A 16,736-nucleotide genomic window follows, 5' to 3' on the forward strand; every position below is an offset into this window, starting at 1 on the left:
TGCCTCTGCCTCCAGAGTGCCAGGATTAAAGATGTGTGCCATCATGCATAGCGCTGGGAAATTTTTTGAAACCTCATCAAACATATTCTTTTCACTCCATGAATTTAGTGTTTTCAAATTATCATTATTATACCTGGTCAATGACATCAATCTCATGTTCCTTATTCTTCATTTCAAGAGCAAACTGCTCCTTGATAATAGTCTCAATTTTCTGCACAGCTGCATCTCGAGCTACATAAAGAACACAAGGCACACCAAATTAATCAGTAGTTATCTTGATTTAAATCAGCAGCCAAAGAAACAAAAACTGCTTTGGGTTCATTGGACAATATCCTTAGCAAACACACAGAAGTGCACAGCTGTATAATCTGCTCTTAAATGGTTCTGAAAGAAAAGTATGTTTTTTCTCAACTGCATGAAACCATGTGGGATGGGGAAGGAGGTAAGCCAGCAACAAAATACCATGTAACAGGTCTTAACTACAGTTAACAAAAAGATACTTTTATTTGTTGTCTATGTGTATGCTCTCCTCTCCCTGGCCCTCCCCGTTCCTCCCCCACCTCCCTCTCTCTGCATGCATATAGGTGCCTGTGGAGACCAGAAGAGGGTGTCAGATACCCTAGAGCTGGACTTATAGGAGGTTGTGAGCTGTCCAATATAAATGCAGAAACATAAGAGCAGCAAATGCTCTTAACTGCTGAACCATCTAGACAGCCTCCAATATGCATAGATTTAACAAAAAAAGATAAACCATGAGTCAAAATGTAATATAATTGATGATTTGCTTTACAACAGATTACATAATAAAGCTTCTGAACCTTAAATCCCCTTTAGCAGCTATCAGCAGGGTTAGACTAGATCAGTGTTTTCCAAAAATTCCCATGATTCACATATGATCCTCCAGACTGCTAGTATGAAAGTGCGCTTCCAAAAGTTCATGTGCTCAAAGCTTGGTTCCCAGCTGACAGTGCTATTGGGGGGTCTTAGTAAGTCTAGGTGTAGCATAGCTGGAGGAAGCCCGTGCCTTGAAGGATACATCCTATCCTAAGCTCCTGTGGTTCCCTCTTTCTCTTTCAGCTTCTGGACTACAATACAGTGAACAGACTCCACTACTACAAGAATGATGTCATGTTCACCCTTGCCTCTCGTCAGCCCCAGAGCAATGGAGCTAGCCAGTCTCAGATTGAACCCTCTGAAAATGTGAGGCAAGAGCAAGCTCTCCTCCTTTGACATCTGACAGCTGACACACAAGCAACATTTAATGAGCACATTTCATACTTTAAAGTAATCTTATCCTACGTAAGCAACAGTACCCAAGAAGTAACCTGACGCCATTCTTATTGCTATATTCATGAGAATATCAGAAACCTTCATCCATGTATCACCTACAATCACCTCATGTGGTTATTCCCTATAACAGAGATATCAAAAAACTCTGATATTATTATTTTAAAAGATTTATTTGTGGGCTGGAGAGATGCCTCAGAGGTTAAGAGCAGTGACCGCTCTCCTAGAGGTCCTGAGTTCAATTCCCAGCAACCACATGGTGGCTCAAAACCATCTATAACGAGATCTGGTGCCTTCTTCTAGTGCACAGGCAGAACACTATATACATAGTAAATAAATGTACTTTTTTTTTAAATGTACTTTTTTATAAATGTGCTTTTACTTCTTTTAATTTTTTAGATTTATTTATTATGTATACAGCATTCTGCTTGTAGGCCAGAGGAGGCACCAGATCTTACTACAGATGGTTGTCAGTCACCACGTGGTTGCTGGGAATTGATTTCAGGACCTCTGGAAGAACAACCAGTGCTCTCAAACACTGAGTCATCTCTCCAGCCCAATTTATTTAACTTTTAATTATGTGTTTATGTGAGTGAGTACAGATGCCCATGGAGGCCAAAGAAGGCATTGACTTCCCTGAGCTAGAGTTATAGGCTGTTGTGGACCACATGACATGGATACTGAGAACCAAACATGTATCCTCTGCAAGAGCTTGAGGTGGAATGATGGCTCAGCAGTTAAAAGCCCTAACTACTTTTGCAGGGGACCCGGGCTTGATTATTAGCACCCACATGGCAGCTAACAATTTCCATCTCCTGTAACTCCGGTTTCAGGGGATCCAATACCTCATTTGGTCTATTCAAGGCAATGCATGTGCATGGTACATAGACATGCATGCAGGCAAAACACCCATATACATGAAATTAAAAGAAAAAGCAGGGGGATGGGTCCCAGGGTAGTGGCACACACCTTTAATGCTAGCACTCAGGAGACAGAGGCAGGCAGATCTCTGAGTTTAAGGTCAGCCTGGTCTACATACAGAGTGAGTTCCAGGAGAGCCAGGGCTACACAGAGAAACTTTGTCTCAAACATAAATATGTATGTATCTTAAGGTCAAGTGTGGTGGTTCACACTTTTAATCCCAGTACTAGAGAGGCAGAAACAGGTCAATGTCTGTGAATTTGAGGCCACTCTGGTCTACATAGTGCATTCCAGGACAACCAGAGCTATATTAATAGAGACCTTGTCTCAAAAAACCAAAAGGGGGGAATTTTTTTTAAAAATGAGAGAGGTATGCACTCTTAACCACTGAGGATCTCCAGACGCCAAAGCTCTGACTTTAAGTTATGTGCAACAACAGCTAAGACTTACAGCTTGCTTTACTTCTGGGCTAGTTGATATGCTCCTGTCAGATCCCCTCCCTTACGGTACACTTCGCAGAGCACTAGACTAACCCTCAGATATCCTTCAGCTTGAGTACGACCACCACAGGTATTCATGTATTCTGTAAATCCTGTGCATAGGCAACTGTCAGTGAAGTTGAGTCTCAAATCAACTCAATGTCTACCTGAACTCTCAATCGCTTTATGCCGCTTATTTGGAAGGGCCACAGACACATCCTCATAATCAGGGTCGGTTTCTTTAATTGTTCGCTTGATTCCAGACATGGTGACAATCAATTCTTCACTGTGAAGCAATAACAAACACATTAATAGTACTATGAAATACTGCCATGCATAAATGTTTATGTACATTCACAAAGGTAATAAATAAACACTAAAAATAATGGCACTTATAAGCCTGTGCACACACTGGCTAAATATAACTGGTCTGAAAAGTGTGAATCCAGAAATGTTTCAACCTTAGGAATTTTAGATTTTCTGATTAGGTATGCTCAACTCTCAATGTCTGTGTATACTAAGCCAACATTAAGTCTAACATTAAGGTTCCAAAAATATTATCAGCATAGCTGTTTGTTAAAAGCCCAGATTTCCCTATCAAGAGAAAAATTTTTAATAAAGTTGGACATTTCTCCATTGCTCACATTTCTTTCTTTCTTTCTTTCTTTCTTTCTTTCTTTCTTTTCTTCATTTTGTTTAGTTTAAAACGGGGCCTCTCTATGTCTCCCTGGCTGTCTGTCCTGCAGCTCACTGTAGACCAGGCTGACCTTGAATTCAGGGATCCTCCTGCCTCTGCCACTGTCTCCCAAGTGCTGGGATTAAAGGCATAGGTCACATGACTGGCCCTGCTAACACTTTCCAAAATGACTCTAGCTTTCACAGAAGGATATTATACATGAGACTAAACCAGCAATGGTAAGATGACAGTGCTGTGTAACTCACAAAGCTGTAAGCATATTTCCAAGGGTGAACATCCAATATGCAAACTCCTCCTCTGGTACTTCCACAGTGCTTACTACAGCAGTTATTCATTAAAATCATCACTGATAGCTTAGAATTACTTACAACAAGCATAGCTACTATGTAATTATATTAAACTACTAAACAACTTTGTTATATAAGTCGCCCTTACAAATAAATGCATGAATAAAACAATTCCACAAATCCTCTAATTTCACAGTGTTTCATAGATCAGCCACTAACTACCTGTGGCTACTTAAATTTAAAATTAAATTGATTAAAATGAAATAAAGTGGGGCTAGCGGTGGCTCAGAAGTTAAGAGCACTGGCTTCTCCTCCAAGGGACCTAGGTTGGATTCCCAGTACCCACACGGCAGCTGACAAGCATCTGTAACTCCAGTTTCTGAGGATCTGACTCCGTCTTCTGACCTCCACAGGTACCAGGCATGCATATGGCTCACAGACATACATGCAATCAGACACACACAATAAAATTACATTCAAGAATAAATAAAATATAAAAGTTAGTTCCTCTTTTTTTGGCCACAGTGACATTTTGCCATTCCCTGTCCTCAATAGCCACCAGAAGTTAGTCACTGCTGTAGTGGACAGCACAGACACTGCTGTAGTGGGCAGCACAGACAGGGATGTTTCTAGCACTGTGAAAACATCTGCTGGATGGTGTTCCTCTTCTAAACTGTTTCATAACAGGGGCCAGCTCACTAGAGTACTGTTCAATAGAAACATAATAGCAGCCACATTTTAAGAGAAATAGGTAAAAGCAGTTGATCTTATCTAACCTAGTATATCCAAAACACTACTATCTCACTAATCTAACCAATATAAGCAAGTCAGTCTTGTGATTTTACATTGCTGTACTTTTACCAAGTCTTTAAGATCTGACTGTTGCTGGGCATTGGTGGCGCATGCCTTCAATCCCAGCATTCGGGAGGCAGAGGCAGGAGGATCTCTGTGAATTTAAGGCTAGCCTGGTCTACAGAGCGAGTTCCAGGACAGCCTCCAGAACAATACAGAGAAACCCTGTCTCGAAAAAAAAAAAAAAAGATCTGACTGGTTTTGTACATGCGCAGCACATCTTAATTTACACTAGGTATGTCTCAAAGACTCAATGGCCCGAGGCTAGTGGCTCCCTTAGTGGGCAGTTTGAGTCACTAAGGAGCAGATAAGAAAGCAGGTGGGGTGGGGGCAGGGAAGGTTCTCTCAGTGGCAGAGCAAGACAAAGGGAAGCAGAGGTTATAGAACAAGCAGATCCCTACAGTGATGACCTAGAACACAGAAGACTGCTGAGTCCCAAACTCCTGCTCTACAGCTAAGGAAGATGAACCTACCCAAACATGCACCAGCTGTTTCTTGGGGCGTGGTGGAATATCCATATACCTGACACTAAGGAAGGGGATTGCCAGATCATGGGCAACCCAGGTAACACAGACTGAATCAAAAAAGAAAGAGAGGGGAGTGTTGTGCCCAAGTTGCAAAGTCCCCAGAGACCACCAGGAAGACAGACCCACTAAACTGCAAAAACAAGGTTTAATGATTGTTCATCCAACCATAACAGGGACCCCATCTAGCAAGCTGACACAGCAGCCTCCAGAGAGAGATAAGTTCCCTGCTAGGTCTACTGCTAGGTTTTATAGAGGAAAGACACAGGATTACATCAGTAGGTACCGACTGGTTTCTGATTGGTTGACATTTGGGAACAATTAGAATTTCTTAAAGTCACATTTTGGCATGATATACCTGTGCACCAATTATTTTCATTGGTCAGTGCTGAGAGGAAACATTCTGTGGTTTCTCTATGGCTTTGTCTTGTTACTTGCAGGTGGCCTGTTGTACACAGATACCAACAGTTTTTAGAACTGTATCCTGGAGACTACAGGGGAGGTTTTGGTCCCCGCTGGAGTTTGTTTTGTGGTCAAACAGTTCCCAGGAATCAAGTATCTAGGAGCCTGGGGGGGGAGGGTATCTGGAGTTTCTTTGAGTTCAGTTTTGGCCCTAGATTCTGGGAAGCCAGAGGATCTGGAGTCTCCTTGTGTCAGACGCCTACATGTCTTTTCTGCTACTAAAGCAGGGGCTGAGTGAGGGTCTGGTCCCTTTATTTCTAAATTATTACAAGTGAAGCCTTTGAGTTTAGTTTACCCCTTTCAGGGAGGGGTCCTTAAAAACAGTAACAATCTTAAGAATGTGGTGTTAGTATGCAGCCTCTGCTCAGGTCTCACAGACACTGACTGGTTCCCAACTGGGACACCATTGAGTCTCAGCCAGCAGACTCAGCTCTGTTCTCCAACCTGTCCTGAGAATCCCGAAATGCATCCTCAACAGTGTAAGACGGGGCAGGAGACAAGCTCAGTGGCAAGAGTGCTGGCCGTTCTCCCAGAAGGCCCGAGTTTGGTTCCCAGCACCTGCACCCACACCCACATGGTGACTAATCAGTCTGCACCTCCAGTTCCAGGAGCCAATGTCCTCTTCTAGACTCCACAGGCAAAACACCCACACACGAAAGAAAAGCAAACTTTAAAAAAAGGGTCCAAGTATCTCCCTCCTTTACCATGGGAGAGACACTCAGACTCTGGGGCCTGAATTCCTCTTGGAGGCTTACCCTTCTGTCTGTCTGTCCATGGTACTAATAAACTTTTAAATAAGCTTCTTATTCCCCAGTAATCCCTCTCAGTGTCCTCTTGAACTGTGTACCCTAATCCATGACCTAACAAAAGTAAATTGTTAACTCAAAACTACTTATTTTGTATGGAAATGTCTTAAAATACAAGACAGTAAAATTTACCCAGTTCATTTTTTCCACTCAAAAAAATATTTTTTGAATGTTGTGTTCATGTAAAGACAAAAACATCAATTTAAAAGCACCTCAGTTCTTCATTTAGTCCTTACCTTAGGAGCAAAACAAAACAGAAAGCCTGCTGTGGTAACTCTAACTACAGCATTCGAGAGTGGAGGAATTCAATGCCAGTCTTGATGAGTCCAACTCATCAAGTTGGAAGCTGCCCTAAGATGTATGAGACCTTGTCTCAAACATCAAGAGGGGCTGGAGAGATGGCTCAGCAGAGAAGAGCATTGATTGCTCTTCCAGAGGACCCGAGTCTGATTCCCAGCACCCACATGGTGGTTTGCAGCTGCCTGTAGCTTCCGTTCTAGAAATCTGAGGCCCTCTTCTGGCCCCTGCTGGCACCAGGCACCCAAATAGTGCAGAGACATACAGACAAAACACTCATACATATAAAATAACAATAAAACTAATAGGGTGGTGGCAGCAGCACACTCCTTTAATCCCAGCACTTAGGAGGTAGAGGCAGGCGGATCTCTTTGATTTTGAGGCCAGCCTGCGCTACAGATCGATCTCCAGGACAGCCTCCAAAGCTACAGAGAAACCCTGTTTCAAAAAAACCAAAACCAAACCAAATCAAACAACTAAAACAGAAAACCAAGAGGGCACTCAAGAGCATTGAATTAACTTATCCCAGAGACAGTCAAGCAAGAGTGAGTCATTGTATGACAGATACAGAAATCCTGAATAACAATTTGTTTTTTATAGAATTGCTGTTTTGGGTAACAACACTAAATTTTGAAATATTCCAAAAAGCATGCAGCACATATGAGCCTCCTACCATGTAAAGTTTGTTCATAACCATTAGTTACCTGCTATAATTTAGAACATAAACATTTTTGGAAGGTCTGGAGTCTATTATTTTGTATAGTTAGTAAAAAGAGGCTAGGTAGGAATGTGGCTCAGGTGTAAGGGTGCTTACCCAGCATGCATGAAGCTTGGGGTTCAAAGAAACCAGCAGATGGCAGACACAAACACAACATTCAGCTGGAGGAAGGGCCATCCCAGGTTACACAGTGAATTCAAGGCTAGCCTGGACTCCCTGAGAACTTGCCTCAAAAGACAGACATCAGTCAGAAGACTGTTTGGTCTTTGGTTTGTGATTAGTTTAGTCAAACTGAGAGTATCTTGGTGACATAAGGGAAAAAAACATAAAAAAGAAATAAAATAAATCAGTATGCTTAGTTTATTTTTATGACACATAAATGTGGGGAAGGAGTGGGGGGGTATGTCCACATGAGTGCAGGTGCCTACAGAGGCCAAAGGTTTCAGATCCCCCCGAAGCTAGAGTTAACAGGTTGCTATATGGAAACTGGAAATTGAACCCAGGTGCCCTGAAAGAACAGCTAGTCCTCTTTTAACTGCTGAGCAATGTCACTAGTCCCTGATTTCTTACAAATAAGACCAAACAATAAGAACCAAAAATCTACTCACAGAGCTCACTAATCCCAACAGATCTTCAAACTTATTCCTGAACTATCCCATTTCCTCAGTGGTTCCCTAACTTCTGGACAGTGTGCCAAGGCCCACAGCATTCTCTGTAAAGACCAGTTTGGTGGAGTATCACCTTCACCTATCTATGGAATTCACAATATATAGTGTCCTTACACTTGCCAAGCAATCACAAAAATAACCTTCCCTAGAAAGATGTGTGAGGACAGGAAAGTTCACTGAAAACAAACCTCAGTTGTTTTATTCTCACTCCAAGGACAAAGCAAAAATAGGTCTTTGCTGTACAAACTGAGGGCAAGAAGGGAGAAGTGAACAATCTAATGGGGACTGGTAAGGAAGAAACCCACCACTGAGTTAATTCACACTGAGGTAATTTGTTTACATTCAGAACTTGGAATGAGCCAGGCGGTGGTGGCATACCACATTAATCCCAGCACTCAGGAGGCAGAGGCAGTCAGTCGACTCTCTGAGTTTGAGGCCAGCCTGGTCTACAGAGCAAGTTCTAGACAGCCAGAGCTACATAGAGAAAGCCCTGTCTCAAAAAACAAAACAACAACAACAAATATCCAAAAACCTTGAAAGGAAGTTTCCCGCTGTCATTTGAAAGTCTATTTCGGTTCCAGTTAAATATATGAAAGAGTTAGCAATTATCCTGCAAGTTTTACAATAATTCAGGTCTGTTTGTCTAGCAAAAACAATAAACTCTGCCTGGTCCCCTTGCTGCTTAGCCCCCAAAATAACACATGGAGACTCTATTAGTTACAATGCTGTAGGCCAATGTCTGGGGCTACATACCATACACCCATAACTACATACATACATACATACATACATACATACATACATACATATATATATCTTATCTTACTGAGGATGCCAGCCTCATGCTTCCTCTCTTCCCAGGATCACATGGCGACTCTCTACTCTTGACTGCACTTCCCAGAAACTCCTTGACTCCTAGTCCCACCTATCTTGTTTCCCTATTGGCCAACAGTGCTTTATTTATCAACCAGTAAGACAAACATATACACAGAAGGACTTCCCCCATCACTGTAGTAAATTACAGCTAAGGCTAGGCACACTGTGAGTATAACTGTGTAATTAAATATCATTATTATATTACATTTTGGATTTATAGAAAAGACATCCAAGCAGGTTTTCACTGTTTCATTTTTGAGTAAGATCTCACTATGTAGCCCTAGCTGGCCTGCGACTCTGAAATCTGCCTGCCTTGACATCCTGAGTGCTGGAATTAAAGGCACAAGACCCACAGTTCTTAGATTCAAATTAGCTCAATTTGGAAACAAAGTGTTTACTAATCCTAAATATTTACTAATCCTAATCTTTCAATCAGCTGAAACTGGAAGGAATGCTGACATGGGGATGTAAATCTTTTATCCTCACAGTTTATCTGTGGGAGTGGATTTACTGAATCAAAATCAAATACAGAAATAAATGAAAAGCTGGAACTAAAATAAAACCATTTCTGTCATCTAGACCTCCCTACCATACCTGCACAGAGTCAAGCCCAGGTATACCTAATCAATACTGACCCAAGCAACAAAGATGAATCCTGGTCTTCACGGCAAGAGAAAGGAATCAGAGCAAGGGTACACACTAAAGGGTTCTACTTATTAAATCCCCCAACAAACAAATAAATGCATGGCCAGAGAAACTTCTTTTTTTCAAGACAGGGTTTCTTCTATGTAGCCCTAGCAGTCTAGAAACACGCTAATCAGAGAAACTTGAATGTAGCTGAGGGTGCCGCTGGTGGTAACTGACTTGGGAGAGAACAAAGGCTCTTTCAAAGAGTGCAAGTTACATGAAAAGTCAGCCAACTGTACAGTTTAAAAATCTGGGTTTCACTGTATGAAACTATACCTGTTAAGAAAAGCATTACAAAGTACTTTTCTTATCATGTCACTACTTGCTTGCCTCACTAAGAGCCTCCTACAGCACTTAAGGGTCAATTCACAAGCTGTGACATGATCTGTAAACTTCCCTCCCTGGCCCCTTTCTACCCCTGATCTCAGATCCAGACATGTTGCCCTTCTCTGTCCCTCAAATAGTCTCAAATGTTCTGGACTTCTGTTTCTGGTTCCTTCTGCCTGAGAAGTTCATCCTCTGGGTTAGCATTATCAGATCCAAGCTCAGACCTTACCTGAGGTCTTCTATGAGCAGCTCATCTAACACATCTTGTCCCACTTCCTCCAAAGTGTCTGAAAATAGTTAATAAACTAACAGCCAAGGTAGAAACTCCCCCAGCAGACATAACTACTAGCATTCATAGTTCCCTTTATAACATCTGCAAATCTGTATCATGTTCCATCTTAAAAACACAACCAACCCTTGTAGTGCAGGAGAGCCTTTAATCCCAGCACTTGGGAGGCAGAGGCTGGCAGAGCTCTATGAGTTCAAGGCTAACATGGTATACACTGTGAGCTAGGATAGGGATACAAAGTGGGGCCGTGTCTTAAAGCATGCACACACTCACAAACTCTCTCTCTCTCTCTCTCTCTCTCTCTCTCTCTCTCTCTCTCTCTCTCTCTCTCTCTCTCTCTCTCTCTCTCACACACACACACACACACACACACACACACACAAAACAACATAATTGAGAATCCCACCCCCATGAGAAGCCCCTGCCCCAGCTTCCAAGTGCTGAGATTATGAGCATACCCAACCACACCCAACTATCCCTGGCACAGGCATTCTTTTAATTACCACCATGCAACCAAGAGTTCCCTCTGTTCCCTGTTCTGATCAGAATGCACAGCTCCTGCCTAGCGAAAACTCATTCTTTTTTTCGAGACAGGATTTCTCTGTATTGTTTCGGAGGCTGTCCTGGAACTCACTCTGTAGACCAGGCTGGCCTAGAACTCAGAGATCCGCCTGCCTCTGCCTCCCAAGTGCTGGGATTAAAGGCGTGGGCCACCACCGCCCAGCTGAAAACTAATTCTATCTCTGCAGAATTAAAGTTCCCATGCCTAAACACAACACCTTCCTACAGATTCAGACTTTACCTTGACCCTTTCATTTTACTACAGCAGTCTTCATCCTTCAAAAATCAAAGGAAAATCCAACTCACCCATGTTGTAAACCCCAGCCTTATAAACTCTTGGAGCTCAGGCAGACCTTGAACTTACAATCAATCCTCTTGTTTTAACTTAAAGGGCTGCAGTTACAAGTGTGCAATGTCTAGCCAAAACCTGGATGAATGCTTATGTAATCCAAGATAATTGAACCAAGTGTTTAAGTCCATATGTTGACTCTAGTAGCATGCTGTTTTAAGCCTTTAACTGGGAGGGATAAGGCAGGCTGACTATGAAGAGTCTGAGTTGAAAGCCAGAGTCAGCTATATATCTGTACCCTGTCTCCACCACCCCCTTTGTCCCCTAAAGTAAGGCATAGTGACTCAGAATTGTAACCTCAGCACTAGGGAGGTGGAGAGAGAAAGGATGAATGCCAAGAAGCTTGTGACCTGCATGTCATACTCAGAGAACTCTAGGCCACCCAGGGGTACAGAGTATCAACCTGCCCCAGCCCCAACCCCTCAAAACACATAAACACAATTTGTAAGCCCACAAAAACTTACCACCACCACCACCAAAGACAACTTTTTTTCTTTTGTAATACTGGGAACAGAATCCAGGACACCCCCACCCCCAGCATTGCCACTGAGCTCCTTCTCCAGTTATTTTCCTTACCACACAGACCAAAGGGTATAAGAACAACTCACTACACACTTATTTTTCTGCAAGTTCACTCACCCCATCCTCCAACCGGCAACGGCATACAGACTGATAGGAGGAGTGGATTAAAGACACAGTGGCTAATTTAAGAGGCAACCAACAGTCAAGTTAAGAAAATCGAAAATACAGTTGAGGGCTAGAGAGCTGGTTTAGCCGTTAAAAGCACTTGCTCTTTCAGAAGTCCCAGGATCAAGTCCCAAAATCTACATGGTGGTTCACACCATCCCTAATTACAATCCCAGGGGAATCCAATGTCCTCTTCTGACCTCCACAGGCACCAGGCATGCATGTGATACACAGATATACATACAAAATAAAATGTTCATACACATAAAAAGAAAGTTTTAAAAAAAATCACGAAAAGAAAAACCAATGGTGGCAGGCTAGAGAGAAGGACCAGTGGATCATTTCCTACATAACCGTGAGAACCAGAAGTCAGATTTGGGCTCTGGCACACACATGTCTGTAACTCTAGCTCTAAGGGATCTATCTGATGGCCTTCGGGTGTACACAGGTATGCATTGTTTGCATACATTCACACAGACAATATATAAAGACTTTTAAAAAAATACATAATTGAATGAGAATAGTCAGTCCAATATTTCTGAGAATATACCAGACAGAGGAAATGAAATAATCCCAAATGAGTGTAAGGCACATCCTAGGTGGGCTGTATTCACAAAGCTTTGATATAAGTCTTAGTTCTCTACACATGCACACACAATTAGGCACCTGAGTGACCCAGAGCTTCACACATGCTATGCGACTGCCGGACCACAGGGCTATATGTCCCCCACCCCTCCCTGCACCACTCTGGACTTCGTACTTTATTCTGAGACACGGTTTTGCTCAATTGCTCAGGCTGACCTTGAACTTACTCTGCACTTTGAGCTAGTGATTTTCTGCTTAAAAAGAAGTTCATCTACATGTGGATGCTTTTAAGTTTTTCTTTAATGTGCATCCATGTTTTGCTTACCTGTAGGTAAGTGTAATACATGTGTGCCTCATAATCACAAAACTCAAAACAGGACACTGGACCCCTTGAAGCCAGAGTTAAGGATTGGTTGTAAGCAATCATGTGGGTGATAGGAAGTGAACCCAGATCCCCTGCAAGAGCAGCAAGTGTTCTTAACCACTGAGCCATCTCTCTGGCTTAAAAAGACTTATTTTACTTATGTGTACACATAACAGTTGTATATATGTTCATATGCATACAGGTGTCCTTGGAGGTCAGAAAGGGTACAGGATCTCTTGAAGCTAGAGTTACAGATAGCTGTGAAACAGGTGTTGGGAACTAATCTTGGGACCTCTTTAAGAGCAGCAAGTGCTCTTAAAACGATGAGTTAGCCGGGTGGTGGTGTCCCACGCCTTTGATCCCAGCACTCTGGAGTCAGAGGCAGGCGGATCTCTATAAGTTCCAGGCCAGCCTGATCTACAGAACAAGTTCCAGGACAGGCTTCAAAGCTACAGGGAAACCCTGTCACAAAAAACAAACAAAAAATTGCCGAGCTAACTCTCCAGCTCCCTGATCCTTCTGCTTTAACCGTGACAGTAGCAGCTAGAGTTACAGACCAGTACCACCAAGCCTGGGTCTTCTTACAGTCTACAGTAAAAAGGTATTCTAGCTGGGCATGGTGACATACCTGTAATCACATATGCAGATGCAACAGGCGTTCACAGCTACCCTTGGCTATGTGAATTCAAGCCTCCTGTTCCAAATGACAACAAACTACATAACAAACTACAGCATGCCAAATAATACACAGCAGACAGTTCTAAAACTGTAGGGAATTTTACAGAGTAAGTTTTATATGCTTTTCTCAAGCAATGTATAATAATACTTAAAGAACATTTAACAATGAATCAGAAAACAAAAAAATAAAAGGCTGGAGATGTACTTCACAGTTGAGACTGCCTAGGACACAGAAGGCCCTGGGTTTCATCTCCAAGCACTGAAAACAAGTTTCTTGGGACTGGAGAGGTGGCTCAGCATTAAGAGCACTGACTGCTCTTCCAGAGGTCCGGAGTTCAATTCCCAGTAACCAACCACACGATGGCTCACAGCCATCTGTAATGAGATCTGGTGCCCTCCTCTGACCTGTAGGCATACACGAGTGTATAACACTGTATACATAATAAATAAATCTTAAAAACAAGCAAGAAAGCAAACAAACAAAAAAACCAAGTTTCTCCCGACAGACCAGGAACATTGGAGAGATGGCTCAGTGGTTAAGAGCATTGGTTGCTCTTTCACAGAACCCATCCAAGTTAGATTCCCAGCATCCATTGTGGCTCACAACAGTCTAATTCCAGTTCCCAAGGCTCTGACTCTTAGTATTCAGACATCTGTACTGGCCTGTCCTTGGAGTTCTGACATGATACAACCTCGGCTGCAGCCACTAAGAGCATCACCTGCACATATCCCCTTTTAAAAGGGCCCTGCCAACTTCCTCTCTCCCTCTCTTCCTTCCCCTCCCCTCCCCTCACCTCTTTCCTCTCTCCTGTTGCTCCTGTCCCCAGAGACCAGTCTGCCCCCTCCCCTTCCTCCTTTTAATGATGCCTTTCCCCTAATAAAAAACTCCTCCATGTGAACTCTGTCACAGGGTCTTTCTCTCTCTGAGAGAGAGAGAGAGAGAGAGAGAGAGAGAGAGAGAGAGAGAGAGAGAGAGAGCGCTGCTTTTCTAAAATCACAACACTGACATCCTCTTCTAGCTTCTGTGGACACCTCATGCACATGGTGCACAGACATAATTGCAGGCAAAGCACCCATACACTTAAAATAAATGTTTTTAAATCAATGCAAAAAACATTGAAATTAGCCAGTAACCCAAAAGGGCTGAGGAGAAACCTCAGGAGAAAGTGTGTGTCTGCAGACACATGTGGTAAGCAGCATGCACATGGAGGTCAGGGGGAGTCAGCTGCTTCTTTCTACCATGTGGGTCCTGGGGATGGAACTAGGACCATCTTACCCGTCCAAAGGACCGGTTCCTGTTCCAGAGAGGAAGTACAATTTTCTATTTCTTCTTTGGTCTTTGCTTTATCCTTTTAATCCTGAGTTTTATACTGTCACGTGTAACTCTCTTTCTCAACATACTGACCTTGAAACAAATAAATACCTCAAATTTATTTCATTCAAAATAGAGCTCCCCCCCCATCTCAACAGTACACTTATCTATCTATTCAGTTGCTCAACAAAGAATTAAAGAGACAATACAGGACATGTTGGCAAAAAGCCTATAATCTCAGCTCTCCAGAGGTGGAAACAGAAGGATCTAGAGAGTTAAAAGCCAGCCTTGTCGATATGAGTTTGAAGCCTGCCTGTGCAACACGAGACCTGTTTCAAAACAAAACCGAAATATCCCAAACACACACACACACACTCTAAAGAGAGAAACAAATCAAAAAGCATCTCTCAACATGTGTTGCAAGCAACTCCAGGCTCTTAGCAGTCCAGAAGGTCAAAGAGTTCAAGGCCAGCATAGGACCTCACCCTTCCCCTTACCAATCCAGGTCTTGGAAATCTATCTCCAAAATGTCTTGTTTTTTCCCTCTGTCCAGTTCCATTGCCATGGACTCGGTTGAGGCTACCACCAGCTGTTGCATCCTTCCCTCCCCAGCAAGCACTGCTGACTGCTTCCATGTAGTGGTTGGATTATGCTACTACCTTCCAAAATTTACACAGCTTCCCATGAAAAGCAAAAGCCAGCCAGGTGTGATGACACATGCCTTCGGTCCCAGCTGGCAGAGGCCTGTGAATCTGAGTTCAAGGCCAGCCTGGTCTACAGAGCAAGTTCCAGGACAGGCAGGACTACACAGAGAAACCCTGTCTCAAACAAACAACAAAAAGAAGAGTTAAGGCATCCACCCCCTCGCTTGTTCTGTTTTGGTCCTATCTCTGTAAAACCCTACATAAGCAAATAAATACACCCATAGTAATTATTTCTGGGCTTTCTTTTTTTTTTCCCTGTCTTCACTTTTAAGTTTTTCTACTTGCTACTTTTTAAGGGCAACGACACTGCTAAACATATGTAATACTACGTTATAGTTTACGTTAATGAGAAAATGGAATTTTAAAAGCGGGTTGTCTCAGTAGTAAGAAGTGTGCCTAGATAAAAACACTAGTATATCAAAACTAATAAGATGTGAGCCGCACATTGACAGGACACAGTGTTTTCTGTTTAACACAAATACGTGCATAATGGAGAGGAACTCTAAGCCTTATTGTCTTCTGCAATCCGGCTGCAGCCCACCGAGTCCTCACTTTCCGCAGCTTCCCCCGCCACACAGCACGGTCGCACGCCCTCGGGCTGACTCCTCAACCTTCCTCAGCCGCGGCAGATTTCTCCGGACAAATCCAAACTTGCCGAGGCGACCTCGTCTCAGGACCACCCGCGGGTCACCGCGCAGGCTCAGCCGCCGCGGCTGCAAGGATCCTCGTCTGAGGCTGCGCGGCGGGAAGGACCCTCCCCACGCCGGACCTCGCACCCCGGGGACCCGGCGCCCACCGGTCCGCACCGCTGAGCTGTCCGCGCGACCGCGGTGGGGGAGGGGTGCACGTGCCCGCGCCAGACAAAGCCCCGCACGCGGCGCGCGCACGCGCGGACACTCACCCTTCCTGTGCGTCCGGCTGCAGGGCGGCCCCGCCGGGACCCGGAACCCACGCGCGGAGGGAAGGAGCGAAGGGCCGAAGCTCGTGGAACCGCCGCGCGAGGCCCGGGACCCGCCCGCGCGGAAGCTTCCAACACACCAGCCCGCCCGCCCGCCCGCCACACGGCTCCGCCCCGCACGTCAGCTCGGGGGCGGCGCGGCGCGGGCGCGCGCGGCGGGGGCGGGGCCCGGATCGGCGCGGCCCCGGCGACAGCTGCTGGCCCTGAACTCTGACCCCGGGCTACGGTCGCACCCTGAGGGGATGGACCCCGACGTGAGCTCGTCGTCGGCCGTCTTCACGCTGAAAGGTTGAGAGAATACTGGTTCTCTCGTAGTCATGGCGATAGTAACTATGGTGACCGTGCTGCTGAGCGTGCCATC

The 16,736-nt window shown here is 44.1% G+C and overlaps 1 protein-coding gene across 8 annotated transcripts in view; it reads right to left on the reverse strand.

Moving 5' to 3' along the window:
- Positions 1-16,462, reverse strand: part of Yeats2 (YEATS domain containing 2) — a 98,162-nt gene extending 81,700 nt beyond the window's left edge. For 3 of the 8 annotated variants that reach the window (XM_040751098.1, XM_040751100.1, XM_040751095.1), the window contains exons 1-3: positions 16,319-16,462; positions 2,855-2,973; positions 134-231 (exon numbers count right to left, since the gene is read on the reverse strand). In XM_040751098.1, coding sequence (XP_040607032.1) covers positions 134-231; positions 2,855-2,954 — 198 coding nt within the window. In that variant the 5' untranslated portion in view covers positions 2,955-2,973; positions 16,319-16,462. Of the gene's footprint in view, positions 1-133; positions 232-2,741; positions 2,762-2,854; positions 2,975-15,958; positions 16,157-16,318 lie in introns of those variants that run through there. The other 5 variants (XM_040751096.1, XM_040751097.1, XM_040751101.1 and 2 more) reach the window with 5 other exon arrangements.
- Positions 16,463-16,736: the final 274 nt, after the last annotated feature.

The sequence above is a fragment of the Mesocricetus auratus genome, unplaced genomic scaffold (assembly GCF_017639785.1).
Source record: "Mesocricetus auratus isolate SY011 unplaced genomic scaffold, BCM_Maur_2.0 Super-Scaffold_100008, whole genome shotgun sequence".
In the NCBI taxonomy this organism is placed as follows: domain Eukaryota; kingdom Metazoa; phylum Chordata; class Mammalia; order Rodentia; family Cricetidae; genus Mesocricetus; species Mesocricetus auratus.